This window comes from Lissotriton helveticus, chromosome 7 (genome assembly GCF_964261635.1).
Source record: "Lissotriton helveticus chromosome 7, aLisHel1.1, whole genome shotgun sequence".
Classification (NCBI taxonomy): Eukaryota; Metazoa; Chordata; class Amphibia; order Caudata; family Salamandridae; genus Lissotriton; species Lissotriton helveticus.
Genome location: NC_136068.1, coordinates 1,694,326,135 through 1,694,338,484, shown reverse-complemented (window position 1 = coordinate 1,694,338,484; position 12,350 = coordinate 1,694,326,135). Strand labels below are relative to the sequence as shown.

At 43.6% G+C, this 12,350-nt stretch overlaps 1 protein-coding gene across 1 annotated transcript in view; it reads right to left on the bottom strand.

Annotated features, from left to right (window-relative positions):
• Positions 1-12,350, bottom strand: part of FCGBP (Fc gamma binding protein) — a 287,645-nt gene that overhangs the window by 33,994 nt on the left and 241,301 nt on the right. The window contains exons 20-23 of the mRNA XM_078653817.1: positions 11,452-12,025; positions 9,308-9,906; positions 8,152-8,719; positions 2,552-3,147 (exon numbers count right to left, since the gene is read on the bottom strand). Coding sequence (XP_078509943.1) covers positions 2,552-3,147; positions 8,152-8,719; positions 9,308-9,906; positions 11,452-12,025 — 2,337 coding nt within the window. The remainder of the gene's footprint in view (positions 1-2,551; positions 3,148-8,151; positions 8,720-9,307; positions 9,907-11,451; positions 12,026-12,350) is intronic.

Below are 12,350 nucleotides of genomic sequence, written 5' to 3'. Positions count from 1 at the left end.
TTTGCAGGCTCTGCACTGGATCCCATTGGCCCAAAGAGTTAAATTTAAGGCTCTCATGATGGCCCACTCAGCCCTTTACGATTCAGGGCCCCTCTACTTGAGGAAACGGTTTAGTTTTTATACACCACGAAGGCACCTGCATTCTGCTTCACAGTGCCTAGCATCGATCCCTCGCTTTCGGCTGGTAAGAAATGGAGGTATCTCTCTATCCTTCAAAGCGACTGTAGCTTGGAATTCTCTCCCCCCGTGAACTGGGCAGTATTCATGACCCCTGCCTGTTCAAGAAAAGACTAAAAACCCTGCTGATTATTTAATCGGTAATCTCTCCCAGTTCCTTACACAGTTTTCAATAGTGGCTTTTCCCGCCGGGACACTCATGAGTAGCCGTGCACGTTTAAAAATCATTGTAGCATAACATAACATAACTACTCCTGAGCCTAGATTCTTAAATACATTTTACACCAGGACCCCCACAAAGAAAAGTAAAGCTTTGTGCTAATGAATTACACTGCACTAGAACAATTTATTGAGTTCTGAGGCCGACTATCTTCAGAAAAAGCTGCACACCTACTTTACAGCATTACAGATATGTGATACGGGCATAGTGGGCTGGGAAAAGAAGGTGGAAAGAGGATAAACATTTCTCTGTTGATTTAATGGTGCTTCCTACATGTTGTGCCATTTGTTTGCCTACCTATTTATGTCTTCAATTAATGTCTTATTTGATACAGGTATAAGAGTATGTACTCTGCTCACATTTGTTCTGCTCCCGTTTCACTCTCTGGAACTCTGTCTTTATGACCGAATTCAAGGGGTTTGTTCATCCTTCACTATTGCTTAAGAGGCACCATAGTTACAGCTTTCAATATCCAAGGTAGATCTAATTTGTTCATTCTGTTTACATGTATTCTGCTTGGTTATATTAAAAAACAAGATATATCTGATCCACTTGGCAGCAATGTGCACCCCCTTCCGCTACCCCATTTATTTATCTCAAAAACAATTTAACTCTAACCTACAGGACTAGTCAGCCATGTAATTCCCAATGAGTTATTTCATGAAATGAGGTAGATTAGATCCATTAATCTAGTCAACATGTAGACTCTAATTTGGTTATTTCAAGAAATGGGTTAAATACAGTCCCTTAGACTGCTCTACCATGCAATCTTACATTGGGTTATTTAATTGGTTTTGTCAACGTGCAATAATCTTTAAGTGAATGCTTAGAGGCTGCTTGGAGAAGCCTCACTTAAAGTGTTGGAGCATCTGGTGAAACCAAATTAATTATTTCACATACGAGATGGATTGAAAAGGAATTGATGCACCATTAATATATGTGTTTCCATAATCTTCAAATGCTCAAAAAATGTGGATGACTCAGTTTGTGCATTTTTTTATTGATGTCAAATCCACCTTTTATTCGGCTTTTATTCGAAAATCTAACTATTGTTATGACTGAACCTGCTCCTGTGTTAGGAGGTCCCACCTCAATCAATTTGATAAATTCCACCCTGAAACCTCGGTCAGAGAAAATTGATCCAATGTGTATCTAAGTGGAACTTTTGTCTTCTTCAACTGAATGTGATTGTACCCCACCATTTGAGCTAGATTCCCACAGCATGGGAAACTCATTGCAGACATCTGTTTCTTTCTACACAGTCTCTATCATTGATGCTAGCAGAACTTGGCATTTTCCCTTGATCACAAGGCTCTGACTGCAAACCATCTTAAAACAGAGACTGCCACACATCATCTGTTTAGTCCAAAGAATTGAACACTGCATGGATCAACAAAAACCCTATTGTCACAGGTGGAGCTAGGTCATACCTAGAAAGAGGCGTTCAAGTAGGTTGTAGCTGAAGGCTTCCAGCCATTAAGAAGGGGTTGGTCCTGTCTCTTCTCTTGCCACCGGGGCATTCCCCTTCAGGTGGGAGGAGAATGTGGAGATGACACCCTTCTTGCTGTGCCCGCTCCACTGAGTTCACTACACTGTTATTCTTGTTGCAGAAGGGTTTCACTAAACGCAGTGCAGGAGATTCGCCCTGAGCCTGCTTGCTGTTTTGCTCACCTTCTTCCTACACTCCTTCCATTTAGGTCATTTCATATCGTCCTGATCCTGTAATAGTACCTCCTCTGACATCCTTACTACTCTACTTCCACCGGTCCGCTGCCACCGCAAATCCTATTCCCCAACGACGCCAATCCGAGACCCCATCTCTCCTTGTACTTCATCAGGGTAATTCGCAGCCAGGGTCCCTTTCTGGTACTTTACTGTGCGCCCCTGAGCTGGCTGTTATTTGCTATGAAGAATATAAGGTAGTTTACTTGTGTCATTTTTATATCACTGTGTGCATTAATGTGGATTTCAGCATCTAAACTTAAAATATGCATAATGCTAATCCTTGTATTTGCCTGTGTTCAGTGGAAGTGCTTGAAGAGAGGTTTGGCAGGAAGCACTGTTGTGTGATGGGGATTAGAATCTAGGCCTTCAAACAGACGGATTATATGTGCCTGTGAAGCAAAAGGTTGAACCACACTGAAATGGACTCACCTTAACCTTCCAGCTCATCCCTCTTTCGATAGTTACGGTATGTTCGTCCACTGTCATCATCACCATTCTGGTCACTGCCACATTGCCGCTGCCGTAGCTTTCATTCTCAACCACCACCGAGAAGTTGGCCAAACCTTTGGTGTCACCGCAGGAGGTTGCTAAGGTGTACATACATGTGCCTTGGAAGTCAAAGGCATGACCATCGAATGACAGATAGTGAGGGTCGCCAGCTGCTACGCAGGTGCCAGATCCTGATGGGTGGCAGCCCTGGATTCCATTTACAACCTGGCACTCCTCATTTGGTCCACAAGTGTTCTCCTGGCAAGTCACGGCACCGTCATCCCCACACCGGCATCGCTCTTGACACAGGGTGTTGGAGAAGAACTCTTGGCCGCGCTGGTAGTATTGCTCCTGATACAGGCATCCGCATTCTGCAATGGGGACACACTTGTCTCCGCTGAGGATGAAACCTTCATTGCAAGCACAGGCCTCGCCACAGGGGGCATCACAGCCTGCCGGAGAGGAGAGCCCAGCACAGGTGGTCGGGCAGCCGGGTGCACAAAGCTCGTAGTGACTGTCCACGGGGCACATGAATGCTGCAAGTAGATAGAAGACACAAGTTTATATATCTTAACAAATGCTAGATTGACAAGCAGCCTTAAGGCTCTACATCCTGTCCGCATCTACCATCAAACACAATGTTTATTTGACAGTGTCATTCATCTGTTATTCATAGCAAAACCGTTTCATTGTAAAATTGTGGGCTTTGTGGAGTGGTGTGATGTGGAGTGGTGTGGCTCACTGGTTAGAGGCGGCAGACCCGGAAGCAGGAGTCGGCCCTGAACAGGGTTCAATTCCCGACGCGGCAGGGTCGTGGACCAGGGTAAGCGGACTCGATAATTCTCGCCTCGGTGCCTACTCTAACCAGGGGTCCCACTCGGCAACTCTGGGCATTAGCTTGCCTAATCTCCACAACAGCCCCATCAACGCCGGGGATGCCTGGCTTCACCTTGGGGACTCCCAGTAGGGACCATCCCACAGGGAAAGCCAGGACGGGTTCCCCAGCGGTATAACGCGCCAGGATACTCCGGTAGTAATTGAGCGCGTTACAAAACAGCTTATAACATAACATAACTTTGTGAAGGTATCACCTTTTGGTAAAGTGCCTCCTTTTGCTTGCTCGTAATTTTCAGTACTCACATAAAAAAAAATCTGATAGGAAAAAACATTATTGATGTCTTCATTTGCAAGAGCTAATCTTGAAATTCTCACATTGTGTCAGTTAAATAAAGGTAAAAATAAAAGAAGTATTATTTAATCGTGTCCACAGCAAGGGGTTTTGCAGCCTGGTTAAAAAAAATATGGTTTTCTTCTTTGGCGTCCCCCTCCTCTAGCAATAGCACCATCATTTAGGCTTCTATGGCCATATTCATTACACGGTTTGGGTCGCTCTTGCACCAGGCAATGTGGAGCAAGAGCAACGCAAACCATAAGACACGTTTTTGAAACCATGCAAAGCTACTTTGAGTGGCTCCAAAAAAACTGTAATAATGCAAAGCAGAACAAATCGCTGCGTTGAGTTACTCTGTCCTCGGAAGGACTTGCATGAGCGTTGCATGGCTCTTCCAAACTCCCATGGTTTTTGATGCATTTCCAGATTTACAAGAACTTGTAAACCAGGGAATGTGCTAAAATCGTATATCTTCCCAGGGGGGGTGGCATAATGAGGATGAATATCTCTGTTTCTCCTAGTTTCTTACTCTTTTTATGTGAGCTGTATTCTGCAGCACACATAGAAAGGAAATATGTCTCCCAGGATTGTTGTTGTGCTGGAAGATGCCCCTTCCTGCACTAAAAAATCCTCCATTCAATACAGGCACCCTTGTACAAAGGTGAAGGGGGGCTTGCTTTGGTGCTGGCTTGTGAAAAGGGCACTAGCACAGAGAAAAAGGCAAGAATGTGCCATATTGCCTAAAATACGGTGCTTTCCTGCCCTTTCCCTGTCATGCAGTGCAGCGCAGCTAGTTGACTTGATGTGCTGCACTGCATGGTTTGCCCATAAATATGGCCCCTAGTATTTTTTTATCTATGCCCTTGGTGCTGTGGCACCCTACACAGGTTGCTAGAATTTGCTTAATGTAGCTTTTTTCCTGTATATCATGCAATCTACAAAGACGGACTAGTATCTTTTCAGTTTTCTCTATTTCACTCCACTTAAATCACCCACCCACACCTATCCAAAGAGGTCATACCACCCAAAAAAACCAAAAAACTTTTATGGGCTTTAATATCAAATGTGTGGCGGCTACATTGTAGTCAAAACTAGCTACATGTGTTGTGGGACGAACCATGATTGTCCCTTCAGTTAACTAGTCATGTTGGAAATTGTGCCTTTAACCTTGTTTTGATAAAATGGTGCAATGTTTAGGTCCAGGGTGGTCTTAAAGCTTCTCCGTTCCTGGTAGAGACAACTGGTTACCCAACAATGAGCTCAATATAAGTTGGTTTGCACCACTCCTACGGAGGTCGTCTGCCCCCCTGCTGAATTCATGGGTCGGTGTGGGCCATAGCCACACACATTACCGCTGCTTTGTGTGTGTTGTCCCAGAGGTACGAAAGAGTTGCAATAACCATCCTGAACTGGGTCAAAAACAATGTGAGTACCAAAAACCAATAACGACACATAAAGACCAGTGCATGAAAGGCCTGCAAACGAGATGACTCAGCATTATTCAGACATTTTGAACATGCCAAGTGCATCTGAAGAACCACTCGAACACGACCTCTGCAGGTTCAGTGCGGGGAAGGTCTCAAGCCATGAGCTTAGCTAGCCCCAAGTGACCCATGAACCCGCCAAGCCCCCGGGACCCGGAGAACTGGTTTCCCTGATAACCCTCATCATGGTCGAATTTCGTCATTAAACCACTGCACGCTGATATTAGCTCCTTCCCTGCAATTCTCTTAAGTGCAGTTATTATATCCATAACCTGTTTTAGCAGTACTTATTCTGATCCACTTCATACAGCTCAGCACTTAAATATTCAGCACTGGGCCCTTAGAGGGCTTTCTCTTTGCTGTTTCCTTCGTTTCACTGCTTTCTCTTTGCCCCACCCCCGTTTCTTGAGCGCCTGCAGTGAAAGTGAGGGATAAGCAAGGATGCTTTTCCCTCACTTTCACTGCTTTCTTCTCTCCTTTTCCCCTATTTTATTGAGTGCCCTCTTGTTTTTCCCTTGTTTTCACTGCTTTCGCCATGCTTTTTCCCCATGTTTTTTTGTAATTTCGCTTCGCTTTTTCCTAGTCACTCCCTGCTTTATCCTGTTTTTTCTATTTTTTAGAGCCTTCTCCTTACTTTTTCCTCATTTTTCTCTCCTGTTTTTTTCCTACATTTTTTTCACTGCTTTCTCCTTGCCTTTCCCCTCTTCTTTGAGTGCCTTCTTCTTGCTTTTCACTTGTTTTCACTGCTTTCTCCTTGCTTTTTCACATGTTTTTTGAGCGCCTTATCCTTGCTTTTCCTTATTTTCAATGCTTTCTCCTTGTTTTTTCCTCGTTGAGACTGAATGAACAGATCACCAGGAAGCACTTAGGAACACGTCGAACAAAATTGGTGTAGGGTCTAAGGGGAACAAATATTTAAAGACCAAGAAGACAGACTAAATCCCCTACTCACGATATGACTATACAAAACAAGACTGTCAATGGTCTCTGTGGCTAATATGTGTGAAAAGAGAGAGAGTGTCTGTGTCTACATAGATACAGACATTCTCTCTCTTTTCACACATATTAGCCACAGAGACCATTGACAGTCTTGTTTTGTATAGTCAGCACTTAGGAACACCCTCACAGGTGATTTGCCACCCTTTATAAATCCTTGAGTGATTGATTGATTCATGGAAGCGTGACCCTCGATGGGCACACGAAGGCTACGGTATAGTGTGTTCACCTAAACCCACCGCTATTGTAAAGAAAGGTGTAGCACTGTCAGATTCAAAGACTACACTGAAACGATAGATTGCCAGAAAAAAAGGTGTATCTTTCAAGCGTTTTTACATGTCTCACATGAGTGATTTGAGTTCCCGTTTTTATTAAACAAATTGGCAATCTGAAATTAACTCTATCCCCCTGTTTAAAGTGCACTGCAGAAATGTTCTGGACGTAGTTTTGCCAATGTCAAATTAGGACTATAGAAAGGTTCTGGATGTAAAGCTTTACTAATGTCCTGTCATGACTAGAGAGAGGTTCTGGAAATATAGTTTTACCAATATCTAGTCATGACTAGATAGCTGTTTTGGACGTACAGTTTTACTAATGTTCAATTATGACTAGGGAGAGGTGCTGAATGGACAGTGTTACCATTGTCTAGTCATGACTAGATACATGCTCTGGATATTCAGTTTTACCAATGTCTAGTCATGCATAGAGAGATTCTGGATGCACAGTTTTACCAATGTCCAATTATGACTAGAGAGATTCTGGATGTGCAGTATTACCAATGTCCAATCATGACAAGAGAGATGCTCTAGATATACAATGTTACCAATGTCCAATCATGACAAGAGAGATGCTCTAGATATACAATTTTACCAATGTCCAATCATGACAAGAGAGATGCTCTAGATATACAATCTTACCAATGTCCAATTATGACCAGAGAGATTCTGGATGTGCAGTGTTACCAATGTCCAATCATGAGATTCTGGATGCACAGTTTTACCAATGTCCAATTATGACTAGAGAGATTCTGGATGTGCAGTATTACCAATGTCCAATCATGACAAGAGAGATGCTCTAGATATACAATTTTACCAATGTCCAATCATGACAAGAGAGATGCTCTAGATATACAATTTTACCAATGTCCAATCATGACAAGAGAGATGCTCTAGATATACAATTTTACCAATGTCCAATTATGACCAGAGAGATTCTGGATGTGCAGTGTTACCAATGTCCAATCATGAGATTCTGGATGTGCAGTGTTACTAATGTCCAATCATGACTAGAGAGATGTTCGGAATATATAGTTTTATCAATGTCTAGTCATGACTAGATGGTTGCTCAAGATCTACAGCTTTACCAATGTCCAATTAGACCTAGGGTGAGGTTCTAAATGTACAATTTTACTAATGGCCAATCGTGACGAGAGAATGTTTCTGAATGTGCAATTAAAAAAGGTCCAATCACGACTAGGAAATGTTTTGGATGTACAGTCATACCAATGTCTAATCATGAGCAGACACTGTTCTGGATGTACAGTTGTCCCAATGTCCAATCATGACATATGGGATGTGTTTGTGGTATAGACTGTGTACCTATAGACCCATATATATTGCACACTACCCCGAGGGATCTCTTGGAGCAGATCACTCTAGAAACAGCGTGATTCTAGGGCATTTTTCGAAAACCTGGAGGTAAGCCTAAGATGTTCAAGGAGGTAATTACAGAATGGCAGACTTTGGACAGAAAAGATTGCAGCCCAGAAAGTCTTCAAATAGAGTTAATCTGTAATAAGGTATGCATGTGGCTGATCGAGTCTGAGCCACACACTGCAGAGTTACTTCTACACATATACATCAATGCATAGTTTCTAGAGTAGGACTTACGGCAAAATGCAGGCGTTCTCCACTCCTGGATCTTGATGCCCTTGTCTTGACAAAGGGAGGCATAGGTGCTGACGGCACTGCACACGGCAGAGTAGTGACCTTTGTACTGGCAGGCATCAAACAAACAGTCGGTGAAAAATGGTGTTGGATCAATGGTCTGGTGGCATGAACTGAATGGCCCATTTTCATTGACGATTACGTCACAGTACTTCTCAGTCTTGTATTTCTCCTTCTCGGCCTCGCTGCAAGTTGGACAATCAGCACCGCAGTCTCCAACACATCCTGCGACGTCGGCGACCTTCCAGCTATCTCCCAACTGAGCAGAATGGGAAGCCACCTCCCCGTTCTTCATGGTCATGTCGTCATCACTCTTATGGTTGTAGTTGCCGCAGAGGCCACAGACTGCGCCGGCATAGGTGCTTGGCAGCATAACTCTGGCATAGCCATCCCAGTTGAAGTTCACTGTCATGCCAAAATCAGTCTTGACCCACGCATGCGGGGAACCAATAAAAGCCACAACTTTGTTGCTTTGGTAGTAGAAAGGCAGTGCTGTAAGGATTCCATTGACCTGCAAAGATTAGTAAGCACAGTGACTGTCACTGAAAAAAAGCAAAAACCAAAGGGCAATGCATGTGACAAGTGCAGTAAACAAAGCATGCCACAGGGTACACTATATGATCTCAAATAGGAAACAAATCACACATTGGGTATGCATGCAAACTGTGAAAGCCATTCCTTGGGAGGGTTGCATACTAAATAGCACATAGTTGTGGAACTTCCAAAAATAAATGGACACATTTCTATTTTAAATGCTTGAGGGTTACATCACACAGAGAAGAGGGGTACACTCCTATTAAATCAAAGAAATCCCTTCAAAACTGCCATAGTTGTTTTAGTGTTGCAAATTCTTGGATGTAATATTTCATTTCAGAAGAAACACACATCTGACTGGGTTATGAGGCAGCATTAATGAGACGTTTATGTCTCTGTACACACAGAGCCTTCTGGAACTTCATGGACTCGTAACAAAGTGAAACATTTAGTGCGGCGCTATAGCACCAGGCAAGAGATGATCTCTTCTGGTCCTGAACCCACTAGTAATGTATAGCTGAAATTTCTTGTTACAGTAATTCATGCAGCGAGAGGCATAGCTTACCAGGATTTTGAAAGGATAGTCCTTGCTGAGGGTCAGACTCATGTTGTAGACGTTCACTGTCACCACCTTGGTGTAAGCGACAGATTTGCTTCCCCTGTGCTCATTCTGAACGTTGACAGCAAACGGTGTCAGCGTTGGGTCCTCGGAGCATAGCCCCGCCATCTGATAGACACAGGTGCCCTGGAAATCGTACCTCTGGCCATCAAAGGTGGTGTAGTGAGGATCACCAGAAGCTGTACAGCTGGAGTAGCTGATTGGGTAACAGCCACGAACGCCGTTGACCATCGAGCATCGTTCGCTGGCTTTGCAGTGGTCGTTCTTGCACACCACCATGCCCAGGTCGGAGTCACACTTGCAGCGTACTTGGCAGTTGTCATCGGACCAGAACTCTTCATCTGGTTTTATATAGCGGCCATTGTAGTTGCAGCCGCAGTCCTTAACGCGGACGCATTTGTCGACACTGAGGACAAAGCCGGTGTTGCACTGGCAGGTCTCCACGCAGGGGAGGCTGCATGTGGTGGGAGCAGTTCTGTCAGAGCAGGTGGCTGGGCAGGCATTTCCACATGACTCATAATGGCTGTTTTCACCACAAATAGGAGCTGAAATTAAAATGTATAGAAATTACTGGTAATATGCAGCACAAAGAAGCTATAAGTAGTTGCAGGTTAGAGTATCATTGACAGAAATATTGTTTGACATAAATATTGTGCCCTATTTAGCTTTACAAATATTTCTATCCATTGCGTGTAGATTTCATTAACTTCAGTGGGCCAATGTTTTTGTAAAGGATGTTTAGAGCACAATATCAGACAATATTTAGTTCATGATATTTAAGTACAGTACTATATAAATAGTCCATATGACTGAAAGAAGTGTGAAAGTCAACCATGCTCCAAAAAGCAAATTCATGAGCCACTTCGTACCCCACATATTTTCACTGTTGTGCTAGCGTCTCCATGATGGGTCTGCCAACTGGAAGGACCGGTCAGAAGACACACACAGGGAAACGTGTGCAGCTAGCCCAGCAATCTACCATGAACACAGCAAATCAAAATAAATATGGTCAATCTTCTAACCTATTATGAAATGGGAACCAACACATTTTACAGCTTTATGACTGTATTAGTGATAACAGGGATAGAGCGCTTTCAATCTCCTCTAAAGAGAGGCCCATATGAGATAATATTGTGCCAGCTGCTCAACAGAACCATGTCAGTGTGTGGCTGGTGAGTTATAGCAATGTAGCAAATTAAAAAGGTGAAAGTAGTGCAATTTATTCAGCTGATCAATTGGAATGGAAAATGGATCCTTAAAATCTCTGTAGTGCATGCAGGGGCGTGGCTTAAGGTGGTATATGTGGGTGTTTCACCCCCCTAATAAATATAGTTTGTGGTAAATGGTTGGGTACAGGTGATTTCAGTCACGTATGGTGCTGTGTCAGATTTCACTAAGACTTTTCACACACGCGGCTAAAAACGCACACTACCTACCTTTCTCTGTTTGAAAAGACTACAAAAAGGTTGGTTATTTCACAAAATAATGTGCTTTCTCTCACTTATCCCAACCAATCCGCATTCCGCTCCCTTTCTTCTGCCTCTTAAGACCACTCTCGTGCACCCTTCTTGCTGTATAAAATATATTTTAACATTATGTGCCAGCGTGATTGTTGGGAAATCTGAAGCTCAAACCAATCTTACTGATCAAGCTATGCCCCAGAGTCTGTTGTTATTGCCCCGGCTGGAAATGAGCTAAAACAAGATTCTTTGCCTGAAACATAGTTTCCCTTCAATGTTATGGATACTATTGAAGGGTTGTTGGGTATTTTCGGTTCCAGTTAGTAACAGTGTAAAGATAAGAGATGTTGCAGATCAGATTTTGAAAAGTAATGTATATATTCCATGTGTTTGTGATGGCAGACCACTAGCTGGCCTAACACATACTTTGCTCTTATACTTGCTCCACACATACCGTCCCATTTGCCGTTAGTAACTTTTAAAAATGGCGGGCTCCCAGAGTAAACTATTTCTCTTTAAAGGGCTCATGATTCCTCTTAAATGGGCGCCCCCCGCCCCCAACTTTCAGAACTGGGATCCAAACTCAAGCAAACATTGCCTACTATCATAGGGTAAGAAGGTCCAACTTACTGCACCCTGATGGAGTCCTCCAGTCATAGATCTTGACCCCTTGCTGCCTGCAGGTCTTAGCGTAGGAATCCAGAGCCTGGCACAGGAACTGCTGCGCTCCATTGTTAATGCAGACGTCATATACACAGCTATCGAAGAAGGCACTGCCGTTGATTTTGGCATGGCACTCACGGAAGGGGCCATCGGCGACCTTGCTGATGAGACCACAGAATTCCTCTCTTTCATACCGGGCTATTGCGCTCTCGTCACAGGTTGGACAGTTCCCTTGGCAGATGTCGAAGCAGAAGAGATCATGGTCTTTGACCTTCCAGCTGCTGGCCCAGTCAACAATGGAAGACATTTTGGTGCCATCAGGGGTCATCATTTCATCCGAAATGTCCTGGTTGAAGTTTCCACAGAGGCCACACGTGGTTCCGTAATAACTGCTAGGGATTGTTACTAAGAGGTACCAGTTCCACTCGTAGCTCACCTGGAGCCCAAAATCTGTCATTACAGTGGCTGTGCCTCCATTCTGCGTCACCGTTATTTTGCTATCTTTAAGTGTCACTGGCAGGTACGTTTCTACATCATTCACCTGAAAGGGAAGAAATAAACCATGATGTGAACATTTCTAATTCTTAATGTTGAACAGGTGGGAACAGGTGAAACCATGCTTACAAGTGAAAGCATTTACACTTCAGTACACAATAATGGCTGCAGAAGAAATCATATGCCTTTATTTTTTATCTGTTTTATGGCCCTCAAGGCCATCTACCTTCTGCTTGTGGATAAGATAAGGCCTAACCCTTCATTCAAATCTTCTTCAGGACAATGGAATCCAAACTGATCTCTTCCTTGTTGAACACTTACTCGCGGGCACCACCCAATCTCCAAAGTTACTTGATCAACCTAGGTTTTTT